Raw genomic sequence first — 19,943 nt, 5'->3', positions numbered from 1 at the left:
GATTAGATGACCAGAAAGCTGTGGAGAGTCATTTACGATTCAGGATCCGCCAAAGTGTGTTTTCATGTGTTCTTCATGAAAAAGTTGTCCATGAGCATCACAACTGGGTTAAAAAAGAGTATGCTCCCAATCATCCTTCTCTTCAAAGTCCACACAGGTACTGTACCTATGTAAAGAAAACACAAATTAAAGGTCCAATGCAGCTGTTTTTATCTCAAAATCAAATTATTTCTGACTAACAATAAAGTACCTTACTGTGATTGTTTTCAATTAAAATGGTCAAAAATACTTTTTTAACAAAGAGCAATTTCTCAAGCAATAATTTTGCTAGGACTGTCTGGGAGTGGTCTGAATGGGGAAAACTGAAAACTAGATTATTATTGGCAAAGAGGTTTGGAACTGTCTTTCTTATTGGGCTAATTACCGCCTGGTGATGTCACCAACTCAATCCCAACAGAACAGGTTGACATTTCAGGCGGTCTTGTCAAACAGCTCTTGTACTAAAATGGCATAATCATTTTCAAAATGTCCCAGTATTATTCCAACATAGTGTGAATATATATATAAAACACAGGGAAATCACGTTTTTGACTGCACTGGGCCTTTAAGTATCTGCAAAATAGCATATATCCACAAACAACATGTTATTGAACCTTAACATCATCCTAATCTTAAAGGAGCAAATTACAGATACCCAAATAAATAGTAGCAGAATCCAAGTTCAGACCAGAAGAAGTTTGCATATGAGGTAGGCTATGAAGGTGATTGAATAATAACAGCTGAATTGCTACTCAGTAAAAAAAAGATAATATTGACAAAGCCTGCCCAGGCGCAAGAATCCACATTGCCCTATTTCAGCACCAGCGCCAATGGACAGCGACCTTCAGTCATTCGGCTGCTGCTCTTCAGTGGGGTGAGGCTCGGTTGAAGCAATTATGTTACATTAGATCAGGCGCCCTTGGCAGCAATCATAAGTGTTTGACGAGGTAGTTAGAAACAATAAGAACAAATGATAAGGGCTCATATGACTCATAAAATAGAACACATATTGAGATTATTGGCTACTATAAAACAACCAATAACCGAGAGTTGTAATTAGTTCGAAATAATCTGCCCAACACTTGTAACGTTCAGTTGGTTCCATGTTCTTATAATTATTTTTTAAATATATTGCAATGACATTTAATATGATGGTGGAAGATAAATGCAAAAAATAAGAGTGCTGATCTATAAATGTTACAGATAAAAAATAAAATGTGGAGATGAGATTCTCATAACCTATATGTCTACAACCTGTTGTCCGACAAATGAACCAACAACTGCATGGGCACACACCCCTCCCTGGTCATGTTAAACCGGGCGTAGCACGTGCATTTCATATATACTGTGTCTATCTAGTATACATCTGTGTTATATCTGGTAGAGAGTCAGTTATAGACAGCTAAGCTTGATAAATGACTACTCAAGACTTGTACAGTTGTAATTGAGATGACTTCTAACCAACTAAGCAACTCATACAGATTTTGTTCTCAACTTTGGTCTCAACCTAAATTATTTCCTACGATAACTATAGCATGATTTGTTGAGGGTGACAGAGAAGCGCGGCTGCCTTATTCATTCAATTTTCGTCACATAATATATATAAACTGATCTACATTACTGGCTAAACTGGTCGTTTATCAATGCACCTCCACAACCTCTGAATGAATCCAAGCATTTCACAATGAATGATATAACAATACAACATGAACGTATACTATTCCAAAAATACTCTGCAATAACATTATTTTGTTCGATTACCTCAATCATTCAGAAACTTGCATCACATGCTTCAAATTAATACATCCAAACTCTTGTTGCTTGTTCCTACCTGACGTGGTCCCCTGAACTTACACTTGTTGTTACCTTTCCTTCAACACACTGCTTGATTTTCCGAAACTCAGGAACAGTGGAGGGAAAGTGGTAGAAGCAAGGGGTGTGTGATAGCAGAGCGAGGGAGTGGATCTGCCAAACCACACCGATAAAGCTCGCAATGTCACCAGAATTCGCTAGAGGGAGACGTAGAGGTGCGACAGCGGTTCACAATAGCGATACAAGAACACTCTCTTGTCGGCTGTTCCACACTAATCATCTCACCTTTCTGCTCATTTTCACATGAGCCTTAGCTAAAGTTGACCACCAGAGCATTTATGCATTTGTTGATTAGCCTTTTGATTTAATCTGCTATAGATCAAATAAAATACAGTGACCAACAGACAATTAAAAGCATACAGATTACACACATACAACCACAAATGTTTTCCTCAACACTAATGGGCTACATATACTGTCCACATACAATGTGAGGCTTTTCCCCCACAATAAATTCCAATGGCTTGCATTTGTATTACTGGCTTGTCTCTGCATATCAAACTCTGCAAGATAGTACCTTGTTGCCAGATCATATCTGCTCAGCTCAAAGGCAAAATAAGTGTCTCCAATCCACCCAGAAATATTCACTCAATTACATCAAGTAAGAGATACATAGTCTCTCCCTTCAGTAATAGGCCTATTAGTATGACACAATGTAACTATATTACTTCCAGTGGCTAGATATGACTTTTAGTATCACTGAAAGGACTGCTGTCTTTCACAGAGCTCAATAATTACAACCCCAGGAAACACAGGAGGAGACACTTGACAGTCAGACAGCAGATATTGAACTGGACAGATCCTCAGGTGATGGCACAACATGTTGTGTGTGAGCTCCCTGATGTGGCTGGCCAGACAGCTAAGGATCCTAAGTGACACTGAGCTCTAATGGAGAAACAATGGAGATTAATCGCAGTCAGTGCTACTCTTGTAAATAACAGGAAATACTCTCTCTCTCTCTCATCCTTCTGCTACCTCCGCCCCCTCTCTCTTGCACCCTCTCTCTCACACACACACATACACACCAGCATGTTTTAGACTATTTAATACCAATACAAGGGCTATAGCTAATGCTATAATGATCTGAATATCAACAAGTGTTGGGCAGGTTTTAAAATCATTTGACACCCACACATACACTCCGTTCTCTTCATATGAAGCCTTTTTCAGCCCACCCACAAGGCCCATATCATTTTTGTGAACTCGCTAAAACTAGCTAAAGATTATATAACATGATAGCTTTCCAGCTGACAATGAAGTGTATTCAGAGTTGTACATTTTCCTCTCAAAGCACTTAACTGTAGCAATTATAAGTGGTGGGGGTCCCACCTACAGCACATATCCTTTCTGCCTTCCCACTTGGATGACAATAGGCTGGGTGAAAGAATTAAAGTGCACTATATGCCTGTCCCCATTGCTTCAGGGCGAAGCCTATTCTGGGATGCAGAGAAAATGTCTGACTTAGCAATTCCTCTCCAAATGTTCTCTAAAGAGGATACAACATCATTGGTGGTAATACATCCTCTGGGCTCTGTTGTTGATTTCACCTCCTTGACTGGTGGTCAGTCAAGGAGCACTCCACAGGTACGCATTTGGGGTCTTGCTCCTTATAAAAACTAGGCCTCCGTAAAGACTATTGGCAGCGAATAGGGAGGCTAATCAGCATTGGGCAGAGAGCTACTTATTCAAACAGCACTCGACTAAACGTTTGGCTCTATTTTAATTATTCGCTTTACTGGGCTGTTTGTCCCTCATCATGATCACATCAACAAACCCTGCAGCAGGAAACATCCTCCCCTCCAAGGCTTTCTGTCTCTATAAAACGGAGATAGTGCTGTTTCATTGACCTATGAACCTCTGATGGTGATCAACTGATTTCCTTTATGTTATAATTCTTATAAGTAAATGTGCATAAGCTCACGAGTACAATAATTAACATGGCAACGACAGGGGTTTGATGCCACGGTAGCAAGAGGGTTAATTGCAGTTGTAGCCTAAAGAATGGTTACCCTATCATCTTAGATTCTCACCTCCTGTGTCTTGAACTCGATGGGAGTTCATTGCGAGTAGGAACCAACAGTGCCCTGGGCCATACACCTGAGCTCCATTATGCTGTAGCTCTTAACCAGAACCATCTGTTGCCGCTGTGCCAACACTAAAGCCTCTCCCTCTGGACTTCCTGTGTATTTATGCATATATTTATAAAGAGTCCTCTCGCTATCTAGCTGTTTATACCACTCCAGCTACCAGGCAGACATTATGCTGTTATGTAGTTCAAATGTTTTCCCGTAAAAATTGATTGCTTGTTTTCAACATAACAGAAAATAATTTTGATAATGAGAGCTACATACCAACCAACTTTAATTATTCCTGCCATTCAGGTAACAAAAATAATGGAAAACATGAAAATGGAATTTGTGCAGGCACTGGTGAGGAGTTTATGTAACTTCATATGTAATCCTCCACCCAGCAGTTCCCCTGTGTTAAGATATTCTTAGACACATTGACTTACATGTAGGTTTTTGGGCAAACTCCCAATACTTCATTGATTCTAGAGGCTCCCATACTGGCTATGGTTGCTCTAATTTCCACTTAACAATCTATTTGGTGTGCTTTTGTTTTAACATGATCTAGATGATCTAAATATGGCTCAGTGAATTGGAAATGAAGCCTATCCTCTTACCTCAACACTATTCATTGAGTGACCTAATATGAAAGCTGTCAGTCATAAACCTTTCAATCAATTCCTGTTGGATCCTAAGGCCATGATACAGGCCTAGGGGAGAACATTCAAGAAATAAACACTAGTAAATTATGTTTTGGGAAAGACTAAGTCAAAGCTACATTGAACAGATTGTATTATCTTACAGTTTAAACACTCAAAAGTCAGTCAGAACATGAATAAACAACCAGCAGCACAATCTGAAGTAAATAATCAGAACAGATACATTAAAGCACACCTGGTAGAGACAGCATCTTGTGCGGTTCTCACCTGATCTTTTATTCTGCTCAGGTCAGAGGTTGTCATGACTAACAGTGTGCAGGAGCAGAGGAAATGTGACGTTGTGTAATACTCCCACTGCCATCCCCGCCTCCGCCCATGAACACTGCTGAGCAAATCAAGAGACATGACATCATACAAAGCCCGAATATACTCAATTTGATATCAAATCAAATTTATAAAGCCCGTCTTACATCAGCTGATGTCACAAAGTGCTGTACAGAAACCCAGCCTAAAACCCCAAACAGCAAGCAATGCAGGTGTAGAAGCACGATACTGCATTCATTCATTTTTAATGTATAGCCCACACACCTCAAGGCTGCCTTCCTTTACATAGTCAAAGCTACAGTGTATTGGTTGTATAATTTCTATTATAGCATACATTGCTACAGTTGACATTCAAGTAACCTAAAGACATCATGCTGTGGCAGTAAATCTAGCAGAGGGGCATAGGAACAATGCTGTCAGACTTCATCACCCGAATGATTTTTACCTTGAAGTAGTATGACCTGCACTGTCCTTATATTACCACAGATTCTGCCTTTTCTGTGGTGATAATCTCATCCCCAGGATATTACTCACAGTGCAGGTATCAGGTGGATGAGAATACCATAGTGGTGATAGAATGTTAATGTACAGTGCCTTCGGAAAGTATTCAGACCACTTGACTTTTTCCACATTTTGTTAGGTTACAGCCTAATTCTAAAATTGATTCAATTGTTTGTTCCCCTCAATCTACACACAGTACCCCATAATGACAAAGCAAAAACAGGTTTAGACATTTCTGCCAATTTATTAAAAATAAAAATCACATTTACATAAGTATTCAGACCCTTTACTCAGTACTTTGTTGAAGCACCTTGACAGTGATTACAGCATCGAGTCTTCTTGGGTATGACGCTACAAGCTTGGCACACCTGTATTTGGGGAGTTTCTCCCATTCTCTGCAGATCCTCTCAAGCTCTGTCAGGTTGGATGGTGAGTGTTGCTGCACAGCAATTTTAAGGTCTCTCCAGAGATGTTTGATAGGGTTCAAGTCCAGGTTCTGGCTGGGCCACTCAAGGACATTCAGAGACTTGTCCCGAAGCCACACCTGCATTGTCTTGACTGTGTGCTTAGGAAAGGTGAACCTTCGGCCCAGTCTGAGGCCCTGAGTGCTCTGGAGCAGGTACTTAGCTCCGTTGATCTTTCCCTCATTCCTGACTAGTCTCCCAGTTCCTACTGCTGAAAAGCATGATGCTGCCACCACCATGCTTCACCGTAGGGATGGTGCCAGGTTTCCTCCAGACGTGACGCTTGGCATTCAGACCAAAGAGTTCAATCTTGGTTTCATCAGACCAAAGAATATTGTTTCTCATGGTCTGAGAGTCTTTAGGTGCCTTTTGGCAAACTCCAAGGGGGCTGTCATGTGCCTTTTACTGAGGAGTGTCTTCCGTCTGGCCATTCTACCATAAAGGCCTAATTGGTGGAGTGCTGCAGAAATGGTTGTCTTTCTGGAAGGTTCTCCCATCTCCACAGAGGAACTCTAGAGCTCTGTCAGAGTGACCATCAGGTTCTTGGTCACCTCACCTGACCAAGGCCCTTATCCCCCGATTGCTCAGCTTGGCCAGGCAGCCAGCTCTAGGAAGAGTCTTGGTGGTTCCAAACTTCTTCCATTTAAGAATGATAGAGGCCACTGTGCTCTTAGGGACCTTCAATGCTGCAGACATTTTTTGGTAGCCTTCACCAGATCTGTATCGCGGTGCTCTACAAACAATTCCTTCAACCTCGTGGCTTGGTTTTTGCTCTGACATGCAATGTCAACTGTGGGACCTTATATAGACAGGTGTGTGTCTTTCCAAATCATGTCTAATCAATAGAATTTACAACAGGTGGACTCCAACCAAGTTGTAGAAACAGCTCAAGGATGATCAATGGAAACAGGATGCACCTGAGCTCAATTTTGAGTCTCATAGCAAAGGGTCTGAATACTTATGTAAATAAGTTTTTTCTGTTTTTTTTTGCAAACATTAAAAAAAAAAAAGTTTTCACTTTGTCATTATGGGGTGTTGTGTGTATATTGCTGATTAATTATTTTTATTTAATCCATTTTAGAATAATGCTGCAATGGAAAAAAGAAATGGAAAAAGTCAATGGGTCTGAATACATTCCGAAGGCACTTGTATACTGAACAAAAAATTTAAAAAACCATGTGGATGTCAATTAAAGCAGCCCCCCGCACCTCTGATTCAGAGGGTTTGGGTTAAATGCGGAAGACACATTTCAGTTGAATTCACTCAGTTGTACAACTGACTAGGTTTCCCCCTTTCCCCTTTAAAGTGTTGGTACCATGTTTCATGAGCTGAAATATAAGATTCCAGAAATGTTCCATACGCACAAAAAGTTTATTTCTCTCAAATTTTGTGCACAAATTTATTTACATCCCTTAGTGAGCATTTCTCATTTTCCAAGATAAACCTGACAGGTGTGGCATATCAACAAGCTGATTAAACAGCATCATTACACAGGTGCACCTTGTGCTGGGGACAATAAAATGCCACTCTAAAATGTGCAGTTTGTTACACAACACAATGTCACAGATGCAATTGGCATGCTTACTGCAGGAATGTCCACCAGAGCTGTTGCCAGAGAGTAGAATGTTATTTTCTCTGCCATTTGCCACCTCCATCATTTGAGAGAATTTGGCAGTATGTCTAACTGGCCTCACAACCGCAGACCACTTGTAACCATGCCAGCCCAGGAACTCCACATCCAGCTTCTTCACCTGCGGGATCGTCTGAGACCAGCCACCTGGACAGCTGATGAAACTTTGGGTTTGCACAACCGAAGAATTTCTGCACAACTTGTCAGAACCCGTCTCAGGGAAGTTCATCTGCATGCTCTTTGTCCTCACCAGGGTCTTGACCTGACTGCAGTTCAGCGTCGTAGCCACTTCAATGGCCACTGGCATGCTGGAGAAGTGTGCTCTTCATGGATGAATCCCGGTTTAAACTGTACTGGGCAATGGCAGACAATGTATGGTGTCATGTGGGGGGAGCGGTTTGCTGATGTCAACATTATGAACAGTGTCCCATAATGGTGGTGGGGTATGGGCAAGCATAAGCTATAAACAACGAACATAATTACATTTTATCAATGGCAATTTCAATGCAGAGATCCCGAGGCCCATTGTTGAGCAATTGAGCCCCTGCCATCAACCACTTTCCAGCATAATGCACGGCCCCAATGCGCAAGGATCTGTACACAATTCCTGTAAACTGAAAATGTCCCAGTTCTTCCATGGCCTGCATACACACCAGATGTCACCCATTGAGCATGTTTGGGATGCTCTAGATCGACATGACAGCATGTTCTCTTTCCCGCCAATATCCAGCAACTTCGCAGAGCCATTGAAGAGTGGTAAAACATACCACAATCAGCACCATGCAAAGGAAATGTGTTGTGCTGCATGAGGCAAAAGGTGATCACACCAGATCTGACTGGTTTTCTGATCCATGCCCCTGCCCTTCAGGGCTAGGTTGAGAATCTAGGAATTCCACTATTAACCACAACAAAATCCCTCAAAACCACATTTTCATTAACTTCTAGAAGGCTGGAGCATTGCTCATAAGTCAATCACACAAGGTTCTGGTTGAGCTAGCAGGGGAACTAATGTGAGCAGTAAACTATTCGGAGCTGGTAGACGTGCCAAGGATGCCACATTCTATTGAGATTTTGTAGATCGACTGCATTGTGAAAAAAGCTATTTCATATTCAGGAATTCAAAGTACGGGAAACAAATCCTTTGAAAGTAACCACCACTTTGGCTTTACATTCCCTAACCTTTTGAATGGGTTCATAATAAATTAATGAATAACGCATTAATTTAAGATAAATTATAGTTTGTGGATGAATGTACTCCTGCCAGACGCCTTATGAATTTTTGGGCTTAAGGACTATTGTTCTTCATTTGACTCGTTGGAGACTATTTAAAAAGGCCACTTCCATAGTGTATAGCCCATATTCAGGAGACTGGTTTCCACATACAATTTGAAAATGCCAGGGTGAGGGATTTACAACGTCGCACAACCGCCACCTGCTGGTAGTGACTGGGCAAGATCAATTCCATCCATTGTTCTCTTGGGCAACAGTCAACACTCGATTTAATGTTCACATTGATGGCTGTATTTCTATAATCCATCAAATGTGATAATTTGAATACTAAAGCATGAAAATCAATTTTTCTAATGTACCAAAGTTGAGTGTTTATCATTGTTCAGAAATGTCTCCACAACTGCAATAAAAAATTAAGAGTAAAAGATGGTAACAAACATTACCCTTCATATTGAAAAATGACCAGTGAAATTGTACATGTTTTTTTTTATTTTGGAAAGTTCCATAGAAACTAACGGTTTATTTCTTCTTGTCAATACTCTCCGCTTCCGCCTCCTTTGCCCTCTTGGCACGGATGCCAAAGAGACGAGCATTGGCACGGGCCATACGCAGGCTGGCGAAAGCCTTGAAGTTCTTCTCATCCTCAGAAATCACCCTGGCCTTCTCCTTCTTGTGCACCTGCAGCAGAGGGAGAAGAGCCCAATTACAACGATGTTGATGTAAAGATATACTCATCAAGAGTAGAAGGGCATTTCAGTCAAAAGAGAAAGTCAAATACAATGAATGGATTAGCAGAGTCCCATGTCATTACTCAATGCCTTAATTATTTATGTGTCCACTTCTGTAAGTTACAGCCCAGCACAATCTGGCAGTCATCAGCTAATAGGTTCAAAGAGAATCATCAAGGAAATACAGAGATTCCGGAGAATTTGTCATCACTTGACTGCTGAAAGAGCTCTAACATATGTGTCCAATACATGTATTCTAGAAACATCCTAATATTTCAACTATGACCTGGTCTTCCCATTTACAGACAATAACCCTAATCAGTGTTCAGTGCATTATAAAGAACATGAACTTAATTTTTTGGGATAAATGATAAGTGATATGAATGTGTGATACGTACATTCTTGATGGGCATGACAGCACCAGAGAGCTGCGTGGCCATCTTGATTTCCTCCTCCTGGAGAAAGGGAAAGGTTTTAATACATTAAGGGAAAGGTTTTAATACATTCAGGAGAAGTAACATCTACCATGTGCACATGCAAGACGGTACAGTCAAATCTAAAATGCTACTGGGGTGAAGAGAAGAGATTTCAAACATTTAATTGCACACCAACTGAATCTAAATCGGAGCACATAAACAAAGTAGTCACATAAGTTGTAGTCCAGATAACCATGCAGATCTGTTATGTGTAAACAATATTTTAAATGACATTCCAACACTGTCCACGAATATGTCTAAGACAGTAATATCTATAGCGCAAACGTCTGGTTAATATCCTGCCTCTGCAGATCAATGTTACTCTGCACAAAAAGCAGTAAAAACATTGCAAAACCTTCAGACCTGCTTGAAGCCCAATTTCCACACCGTAACTCCAAAACTTCTTTGCTAACAGGTCGTTTCAGAAACTACAGAATGGGCACTGGACACACGAACCCGGCAGTCATCAGATAATAGGTTCAAATGTAATCATCAAGGTAGTACAGAGATTCCGGAGATTTTGTCATCACTTGACTGCTGGCCCAGTGCTGCTCACGATCCAGGTTTCATCACAATTGCAATCATTGCCACACTGCAAATATTTATCATCTGACATTCAAATTAAACAATCACTTTGACAATATGGTTATGCGTGCCCATGTTTATAAATTCAACCCAATGGTCTATGACTGACACTTACAGTGCTGTCTCCCTTCTTGGGTGCGGAGGCCTTCCTGGGGAAGAGGATGAGCTTGGAGCGGTACTCTTTCAGGCGCTGTACATTGGCCTGCAGGGACTCCGATGATCTGTTGCGACGGCGGGAGTCAACCGAGATGCCAATGGTGCGGGCAGTCTTCTTGTGGATACCGGCGGCCTAGAGTACAAAGCACACGCAAGAACCAAATATTTAAGAACTGTTGGGCATTTAGTTGCTAGCCATGCCTGGACTTCTAGGAGTGTGAAGGCGTGCACATAATTCAATACAAGTAGATTGCTATATTCAGACAAAAAAAAGCCTGTCAAACAAATGAGTTAATAACTGTCTTGAGTCCAAAGTTATTACTCAATTGACTAGCTTTGAGTTAGTTTTTTAATATGCCTATAGGCGATGTTTCCGGTGATTTCTGGTAAGGACCTGCCTTACAACAGGCCTACAAGCCCTCAGTCCAGCCTTTCTCAGCCTATTGACACATTAAAAACAAGCAGACATCAGCAAATAGGTTCATATTGAATCATCAAGGAGGTACAGAGATTCCGGAGATTTGTCATCACTTGACTGCTGTAAAAGGTTCTAGTAGTCTGCAAGCTAAAATATATTCAATAAAAACACACCCGTCTTTCAGGCTGTTCCGTCTTACAACGTACTAACACTGCCTAAACCTGGAGGTTATTATTCGAAAGTTAAATGTACTGTTAATTTTCCTCTTACCTTGAGCTCCTCCAGGGTGAAGCCACGTCCGGCACGCACCTTGGTGTGATACCTGATGGTGGGACACCTGACTTGAGGCCTGAGGGGACCAGCCACAGGACGTGGAGCAATACGGCGAGCCTTGATTTGACGGGCCTTTCGCCTGAAAAATGAGTAGGTTAATAAACTCCGCAAAAAAAAGAAAACATCCTCACTGTCAAGTGTGTTTATTTTCAGCAAAGTTCAAATGTGTAAATATTTGTATGAACATAAGATTCAACAACCGAGACAAAACTGAACAAGTTCCACAGACACGTGAAATTGAATAATGTGTCCCTGAACAAAGGGGGGGGTCAAAAACAAAACAGTCAATGCAGCTGGTGGCCACACCAGATACTAAGTCCTGCAGTGCATCTCCTCCTCATGGATTTGCCAGTTCTCGCTGTGAGAGGCTACCCCAGTCTTCCACATGCAAGTTCTGGGGGGGGGGGGCCTGGCTGTGCTCAACGGGATTGAGATCCAGGCTCGTCACTGGCCATGGCAGAACACTAACATTCCTCTCTTACAGGAAATCACGCACAGAATGAGCAGTATGGCTGGTGATATTGTCATGCTGGAGGGTCATGTCAGGGTGAGCCTGCAGGAAGGGTACCACATGAGGGAGGATGTATTCCCTGTAACGCACAGCGTTGATTTTGCCTGCAATGACAAGCTCAGGTCCATGCTGCTGTGACACCGCCCCAGACCATGACGGACCCTCCACCTCGATCCCACTCCAGAGTACAGGCCTTGGTGTAATGCTCATTCATTCGACGATAAATCCAAATCCAACCATCACCTCTGGTGAGACGAAACCGCGACTCGTCAGTGAAGAGCACTTTTTGCCAGTCCTGTCTGGTCCAGCGACGGTGGGTTTGTGCTTATAGGCGATTTTGCCGGTGATTTCTGGTGAGGACCTGCCTTACAACAGGCCTACAAGCACTCAGTCCAGCCTTTCTCAGCCTATTGATGACAGTCTGAGCACTGATGGAGGGATTGTGCGTTCCTGGTGTAACTCGGGCAGTTGTTGTTGCCATCCTGCACCTGTCCCGCAAGTGTAATGTCCGGATGCACCGATCCTGTGCAGGTGTTGTTACACGTGGTCTGCCACTGCGAGGACGATCAGCTGTCCGTCCTGTAGCGCTGTCTTCCTGTAGCGCTGTCTCACAGTACGGACATTGCAATTTATTGCCCTGGCCACATCTGCAGTCCTCATGCCTCCTTGCAGAATGCCTAAGGCACGTTTACGCAGATGAGCAGGGACCCTGAGCATCATTCTTTTGGTGTTTTCAGAGTCAGTAGAAAAGCTTCTTTAGTGTCCTAAGTTTTCATAACTGTGACCTCAATTGCCTACCATCTGTAAGCTGTTAATTTCTTAGACCGTTCAACAGGTGCATGATCATTAATTATGGTTCATTGAACAAGCATGGGAAACAGTGTTTAAAACCTTACAATGAAGATCTGTGTAATTAGGATTTTTACAAATTATCTTTGAAAGACAGGGTCCTGAAAAGGGGACATTTCTTTTTTGTGTGTGCAGAGTTTATATAGCAAGTTATTTGAATGACCTTCATCACCTACATACAGCCGCAGGCATGTCATGCACAGCTACACAACAAAATTACACCATAGCATCATTCAATCCATACTGCTACCTAACCAACTAGGTATGTCACATATCCATGCTAGTTAATAGCTGGTAGGTTTGCATACAGTAGACGTTCGAACGGAAGACAGTTCAACCAAAAGTTACCATTTATCCAACCATTATACTTTACTTAACCAAAGTAACTAATCAAGGCCTACCTGCGAGTCTTCCTTGCGGGCTGGTTGAACCAGGTGCGCACCCTCGTCTGCCAATCTTTGTGGAAATGTGGGTTCAAAAGCATGCCATTCCGGCTGGGTGCCATGGTTGCCTACTTCCCTGAAACAGAAGTTGACATTAACACATGTAGGCATAGAAGATAATCACATTTAGCAATAAGATCAGCCCATCCAGCAGAGGAAAAAAATGGCTGACGAAGTGCTTAATAGGCTAAATGTTAGCCAGTTAGATAGCCATCACGTCAAGGCTAGCTGGGGTGCAACAATGAATGCCAACACAAACAGACGTATATTTTACTGTGATAATGACTCCGTAATCATTGGAGTTCATTGACGATAATCTAGACCATTATCGACAGGTTGGTGACAATGAAACACTTGTAAAGTCACTGACAACACAGACATACATGCGTCTACAACCGACAGGTTGACTACTAAACCTATCTGGGTCGCCTTTATCTTAGCCTTTAGCTCAACAAACTCGTCAATAGTCATATATTCTGAACGACAACATCATAAACTTTCGCAATAAATACATAAAAGTAACATCAACTTCGATATATTTGAGGATGAAGAGCGATTTCTTTTGAAAAATAGTGAGCTTATTTCAACATACCGTCTGAGGCGGAAAATGGCCGAAAGGAAAAAGGAAGTCCAAAAATTGTGCATTGTGGGATATATAGATGGCAGCCAATGGTAGACGCAATGGAGTGTCAACCGGATGTACTAAAATTCACGTGTGAAGAGTTTGATTTAAAAAATATATCTTGTTCAGAATTCGCTTTTTGTACGTTTTTTTGTTAGTAAACCAAATCTTCTTGGTTTTGGCATAATGCTACGTAATAACGTGCTTTGTATACCCTATTCAAGTCCCAATACAACACATATTGAAACAACCAGTATGCATGCATGACAGATTATTTGTTCTTTAACTAATGGTCGTCCACCCAAATCAAGATGTATATGTAGGTACACCACAAGGGGTCACTGCAGTCGCACAAGAAAGTTACACACATTTCACTTACGAACCTGTTTCAGACAGCCAATTTCTCTGAGTATCGCCCAATTTTCCATTCTCATTGTTGTAATGATCATTATGAATTACATGTTTTCATTATAGGAGTGTTGTGCATCAAAATATTTAACCCTAATACGTTCTTGAAATCATATGCGGCACACTCTTTTAAAAGTGCACACAAACAGCAACACCATCACTTTGCTCATTGTGTCAAGAGAGGACCATTCCGAAAGGATATTTTCTGTATGACAGCCAAATTGTATTCTCCTGTAAAAGTAGTAAAGCCCCATGCCCCATTCATAGTTAAAGGTTAAATAAAAATAAAACAAAGTCAAAGATATGCTCAGTTTCTCTGCTGCACTGATACTGTGCCCACTTTTGCCATTAATCATTGATCAATCCCCCCCTTGCACCTCATCTCAATCTAAGGGCAAAAGTCAAGGTGTGCCAAGCTTCAATGAGAAGTGCTTCTCTATATCTCTGGGTTTTCACCAGTTAGGCATCAGAACAAAAAGGTCTAGTTTAAAGCAGGGTAATTTCTAGGAATAGGTTCACACACACCCTTCACAGTATGTGAAACTTGCCCTTTACAATCTAAACTACTGTTCCATTAACTGACTGGGCTGATTATGTGTTAATAAATCAATGATGATACTGTGCAGATATATTAAATGTGTTAATATCACTTGTGTAACTTTCAGTTACCATTAGCTTGAATCACTTGGGTTGGAAAATACAGCAGCAGCATATCACATTTTATTGGTCACATACACAGTTTAGCAGAGGTTATAGCAGGTGAAGCAAAATGCTTGGGTTCCTAGCTCCTAACAATGTACAAGAATGGTCAAAAACAAGACATGAATGTCAGAACAAATCCAGGTAACCCAAATAACACTGAGTAATCCAAATGCAATCTACGCATATATAGGCCTACACCAAAAATATATACTAAGAATGATATGTATAGCAGTAGATATTAGTGAACTATGTCTACAATCACAGGCAGTGTGTACAAACAGCACAACAAAAATGCAATATATTCCACATAGTCCTGATGTCAGATGTTACCTCAAAATAGGAAAATACACAAATAGAATTGATTCTTGCTTAATTTGTGCTTTAGTATTTTGTTCTAAAGAAGGTTATATTGCTGAAAAATGTGAATCTACAAGTGTGGGAGTCTTTGGAAGGGCCAGGCTGCCAGCCAAGGTTTGGTTTTGACTAGTCTTGCATTACCAGACATCAAATTAAGTTTTGACTATTAGATAATGACTTAAGGTGGTTTATGTAAAGGAAGTTAATAGTACTGTATTCCATCCTTCCCACCAGATGGAATAGAAAAGCCATAATGAAAAAAAATGGATTGTAGGTTGTATTTATTGCATCTTCCCATTTCCAATCACTTTCCAACCTGTTGCCACTTCTCTGCATTTTTTCAGTTCAAACTAAGCACCTGAGGTAATCAACTCTTATTGATGTGCCAACAGGATTTATCGTTGTGCCAACAGGACATGGGAACAAACCCTTCAGGTTGTCTTGTGGTTTGTTCAGCAAAAGCACCTAAGTGAGCATTGTTAATTAACATTTTGGTTATCTTGGTGATTAAACAATTACAGTGAAAATAAATATGGCTACTTTATATAATCTCATTTTAGCTGAGATTTTACAGCCAGTCCAGATAGGTCTTTCACACTAATCCTGTAATCATCATTAAAAAGAACATTTTTTTTAAAAGAACATGGAGAGCCGAGCAGTCTACTCATCAAGTGATTTGATAAATTTCTCGTAGGAGCCATCGTCCATGAGGTCATCAAGTTCTGCAGGGTTGTCAATAGTCATCTTAATTAGCCAGCCTGGAAGTCAAAGGAGAACAACCATCAGTAAAATTGTCAGGATGGGGGTTAATAAGTGTGTTGAATGAGTATTCACCCCAAAAATATATATATAATAATTCACATAAGGTGGCAAGTACCATAGCGGTTAAAAGCATTGGCCCAGTAATCAAATGGTCGCTGGTTCGAAACCCAAAGCTGAATAGGTGAAAATCTGTCGATGTGCCCTTGAGCAAAACAACCCTAATTTGTAAGTCGCTCTGGATAAGAGCGTCTGCTAAATTACTAAAATGTCAAACAAGCGTCTCAACTGATTTGTCATGTCACTTTGTCTTGCCTAAGATACTCACCCCCTTCGTAGCAGGATTTATTCACTAGTCCAGGGTTGTCTGCCAGCTCTGTGTTGATTTCAGTTACCTCTCCAGTCAGAGGAGAGTACAGCTCACTAGCAGCCTTCACACTTTCCAAAGCACCAAACTCCTCTGAAACACAAGCAAAGGACATGCATGACCCTCCTTATTGGCAACAAAGCTCATGGTCACAAGAGTCATTTACTTGTGGGAAGAAACTTAAACCTGAAAAAAATCTCACCCATTTGTTCAAGTTTTTGCCCCACCTCAGGGAGTCCACAATATACCACATCACCTAATGCTTCCTACAATGGAGGGACACAAATTCTAACATTTTAGCAGCTACACAGAATTTGCAACACAAAATATTCATATTTGAAGTACACATTGAGGAAATTCTGGGAAAGCATAAAATAAGGCCAATGTACATTGTGGTAAACTTCAAGTTCTTGCACAAATATCAGATTGGCCCTCAAATTTTAAGCCAGGCATAATAGAAGTAATCAATTACCCTAAACAATAGTCATACATATGTAAAATTGTCATTCTGGTATATGTCTTTGTATTGCAGGACAAAGTACAAAGTTCCAAAATAAATCTCTCAAGACAATACAGGCATTATGTAGACCAATAAATGTCAGATAAGTAATTTAAAAACAGCAGCACACTAAATCATTCATAAAAATATCAACCAAACTGCCTACCTGAGCAAATTTGCTGATGCCAACTGTGCCAACTCCTCCCTCTACTCGTACCCACTCATGCTTGTCTGTGAATTTGAGGGCTGTAAAAATAGACATTCACATCAGATAATGGGATGCATGTGCATAGAAAAACAGCACAGACTGATGTTCAAACTAATAATGTTTTAGTACACTACACTGACTAGTTGACATGGCCATAATCTCAAAAACTTGACATTTTAGTTTCTGTGTTCTATGAGTACACCACCATTAATTTAGGGTTTCCAAACTCTAGTGTGTGGGGGGTGGGGGACAACCTAACTAAGTACCCATCCCAAACATTGCCCTTGTTATTAACTGTCCAAAGGACACTAATGTACTATGGACCAGAGCCAAAAAGTACTGTGCAAAACAGCAAACCTCATTTAAAATACTGGAAGGTGGCAAAAGATACCATTAATGTACTGCCCCACATTCAGTCCTGTAATGTCAAACAAGATGTGAATTGTATTACTATCACCATTGTGATGTCAATTGCTCATACAATGTACTAGCATTCTCTAGCTATTACTGTACATTGTAGTATGGTTGTACACCGTATGAGTGGTGGGAAGGAGCACAAACACATTTAAACATCATTCCTCTAATCTGCTATGTGGGCTGTTCATTCTATTAAATAGTAATATTTTATATATTTTTGTACAAATATGTAATCCGCAGTTAAAGCAAGAAACATTAAAACATGGTTTATGTCAAACGCTGTCAATTTTTCCCGATACGCTGGGGAGGAATTAAATGCCTCAACAGTTTCCAATGCTAGCATCAGATCATGCAGAAAAATACAGGTTTGAACCAGATTGTGAACTGTGCAAGATGCCTTACCTTAATGGAGATCTTCAATATCATTTCTAGACTAAACCACCACCCACAAATTACACCATGCATGTATCTGCAGACTACACATTTAGTAAATATGCTAAATATAGATGTATGCTCAAATTTGTTACTCCTGACCAGCATTTGACTTGCCTACGTCCAAACTCGTTCGTGATTTGCTCTATGTAATTATCCATTACATTGGGGCACGAGACAGTGGGTGTCTTGAGTGCCTAACAAGCCCTAATGTTTTTAAGACCGCGGAAAGCAGACCCAGCAATTATTGCAAGTTTAAGTTAAACCTCTGATAAACAATGTTTTACAGTGTAGTCTAAGAAAATGAAAACTTTAATCAACCTGGATTATTTTGGGGACATTCCAGATTGCAGTTATGGAAAGCGACCATATAATAAAAAATGTTACGGTTAAACCAACCTAACGCGGGGACCGTTGTTCGACAGGCTGGTCAGGGAATCACACAATTCCATTGGAATTCCATAAAAACAAAATCCCTTGATTTCTGTCTGGGAATAACGAGAGAATAGTTTACTTTTAGACCACGTAACGGCCAACATTTGGCTACTTTTTATTTGACCCATCGACCAAACTTTATCGTAGCAGGGCATGCGTCCTAAACTGTTTATAAACCTGGACATGCTGACCACAAAATAATATTAAAATCGCAGTTCACGCTCTCTCACTGACGTGTAAAAATGTACCGTGGGGAAGTGACCAAAACAGTGTGCGATTATTCCCCCCTCTGTGACTGGAATGTGTAGCCACAGACCCGTACATCAATTGTGATGTTGATAAATCTAGCATGCAACACCGACTGCGCCAATTTTGGCAACATTGTAACAAATTGTTACCTGTGGACAGTAGTGAGGCGGTGCTCAGTGTCTGTGCGGTGTTGGCCTTCCATAAGAGCCGACTTGCGGATATCTGTACATGTCGAGAACGCTGAATCAGTACTGGGGAAAAGTTTGCAGTAAGGCACCGGAACGCTACTCTCATCGCCATCTTCAGTGTCGGCCGAAATGATTACACATGCAACTGACTGAGTGGAACGCGCACCATCACCCTTTGCGCGCTCTCGACATGAAATCGAAGCGGCTTTTCAGCAGGACTTTGTGGAAGTTGGACCGTATTTGCCAATAAGGTTTTTCCTTATATGGATACTCTCAAGGCGTAACAGATGCGCAACAGAATATTTAGGATACTAATGGCTTTTTCGCATAGTTGGTAGTGTTAGATCTTCAGTCTACTCTGCATCTTTATGGCATTGTGGAACTAACCATACGGTTTTGGGCGCGTTCCTCTGCACAGGCGTTGCTGAAGCATGCCATGTTTTACACCGCCTGGATATGTATTTTAACTATCATCTCACCACATATGTTAGAATAATCTGATAGTCGATGACGTGGCACACAACCATTGGTTGATTCATGCAACGTCTGAACAGGTGAACGGGACCATTCTCATTATGCTTGGTAGGTTGTAGAAACTGGGTTATGACTAACTTGTTTTTCCTTCATGAATATTACAGCCCTAACTCAATGTTTCTATTGTGTCCGACACAACTTCTGAGATTGGGCAACAGTTCCTAGAACCTAGTGTTGCTTTCATTAAACAAATGATGGTTCTCTTGCTAGACAACACTAGGGTTGGTTCTCTTGCTAGACTTAACACTAGGGTCCTACAGTGCTCTGCAGCATGACTAGAAAGTGACTGGACTTCATTCACTGGAAATGAACTCACCTTGTGCTCTTCCTCATCGACCCAACGGTGTTGTACACAGGTCATCCCACAATCCTTTCTTAGGGGATCCATATAGGTGGGGTGCACATTGGTTGTCAAGAGTTCAGTCACCAGGGGTGTATTCATTATGTCTTGCAACAGAAACAGTTTACCGTTTAAGAAACAC

At 41.1% G+C, this 19,943-nt stretch overlaps 2 protein-coding genes and 3 non-coding genes across 5 annotated transcripts; all 5 read right to left on the bottom strand.

Moving 5' to 3' along the window:
- Positions 1 to 9,251: 9,251 nt before the first annotated feature.
- LOC120046893 (60S ribosomal protein L13-like) lies at positions 9,252 to 13,935 on the bottom strand. Its single transcript, XM_038992459.1, has 6 exons — positions 13,877 to 13,935; positions 13,243 to 13,360; positions 11,419 to 11,560; positions 10,690 to 10,863; positions 9,912 to 9,968; positions 9,252 to 9,463 (listed from the first exon to the last, which is right to left on the bottom strand). Exons 2-6 carry the CDS (start codon positions 13,344 to 13,346, stop codon positions 9,305 to 9,307), a joined length of 636 nt encoding a protein of 211 aa, XP_038848387.1. The 5' UTR covers positions 13,347 to 13,360; positions 13,877 to 13,935; the 3' UTR covers positions 9,252 to 9,304.
- LOC120057361 lies at positions 9,639 to 9,723 on the bottom strand. Its single transcript, XR_005477909.1, has one exon. It is a non-coding gene; the product is annotated as a small nucleolar RNA MBII-202 (small nucleolar RNA).
- LOC120057346 lies at positions 10,435 to 10,518 on the bottom strand. Its single transcript, XR_005477907.1, has one exon. It is a non-coding gene; the product is annotated as a small nucleolar RNA MBII-202 (small nucleolar RNA).
- LOC120057354 lies at positions 11,181 to 11,260 on the bottom strand. Its single transcript, XR_005477908.1, has one exon. It is a non-coding gene; the product is annotated as a small nucleolar RNA MBII-202 (small nucleolar RNA).
- Positions 13,936 to 15,998: 2,063 nt separating the features above from the next.
- LOC120056115 (glycine cleavage system H protein, mitochondrial-like) lies at positions 15,999 to 19,039 on the bottom strand. Its single transcript, XM_039004301.1, has 5 exons — positions 18,889 to 19,039; positions 17,165 to 17,244; positions 16,702 to 16,765; positions 16,461 to 16,592; positions 15,999 to 16,131 (listed from the first exon to the last, which is right to left on the bottom strand). The coding sequence occupies exons 1-5, from the start codon at positions 19,037 to 19,039 to the stop codon at positions 16,034 to 16,036; spliced, it is 525 nt and encodes a 174-aa protein (XP_038860229.1). The 3' UTR covers positions 15,999 to 16,033.
- Between the last annotated feature and the right edge of the window lie 904 nt (positions 19,040 to 19,943).

Source organism: Salvelinus namaycush, chromosome 1 (genome assembly GCF_016432855.1).
Source record: "Salvelinus namaycush isolate Seneca chromosome 1, SaNama_1.0, whole genome shotgun sequence".
Taxonomy (NCBI): Eukaryota; Metazoa; Chordata; class Actinopteri; order Salmoniformes; family Salmonidae; genus Salvelinus; species Salvelinus namaycush.
This window is presented reverse-complemented; position numbering and strand designations above follow the sequence as displayed.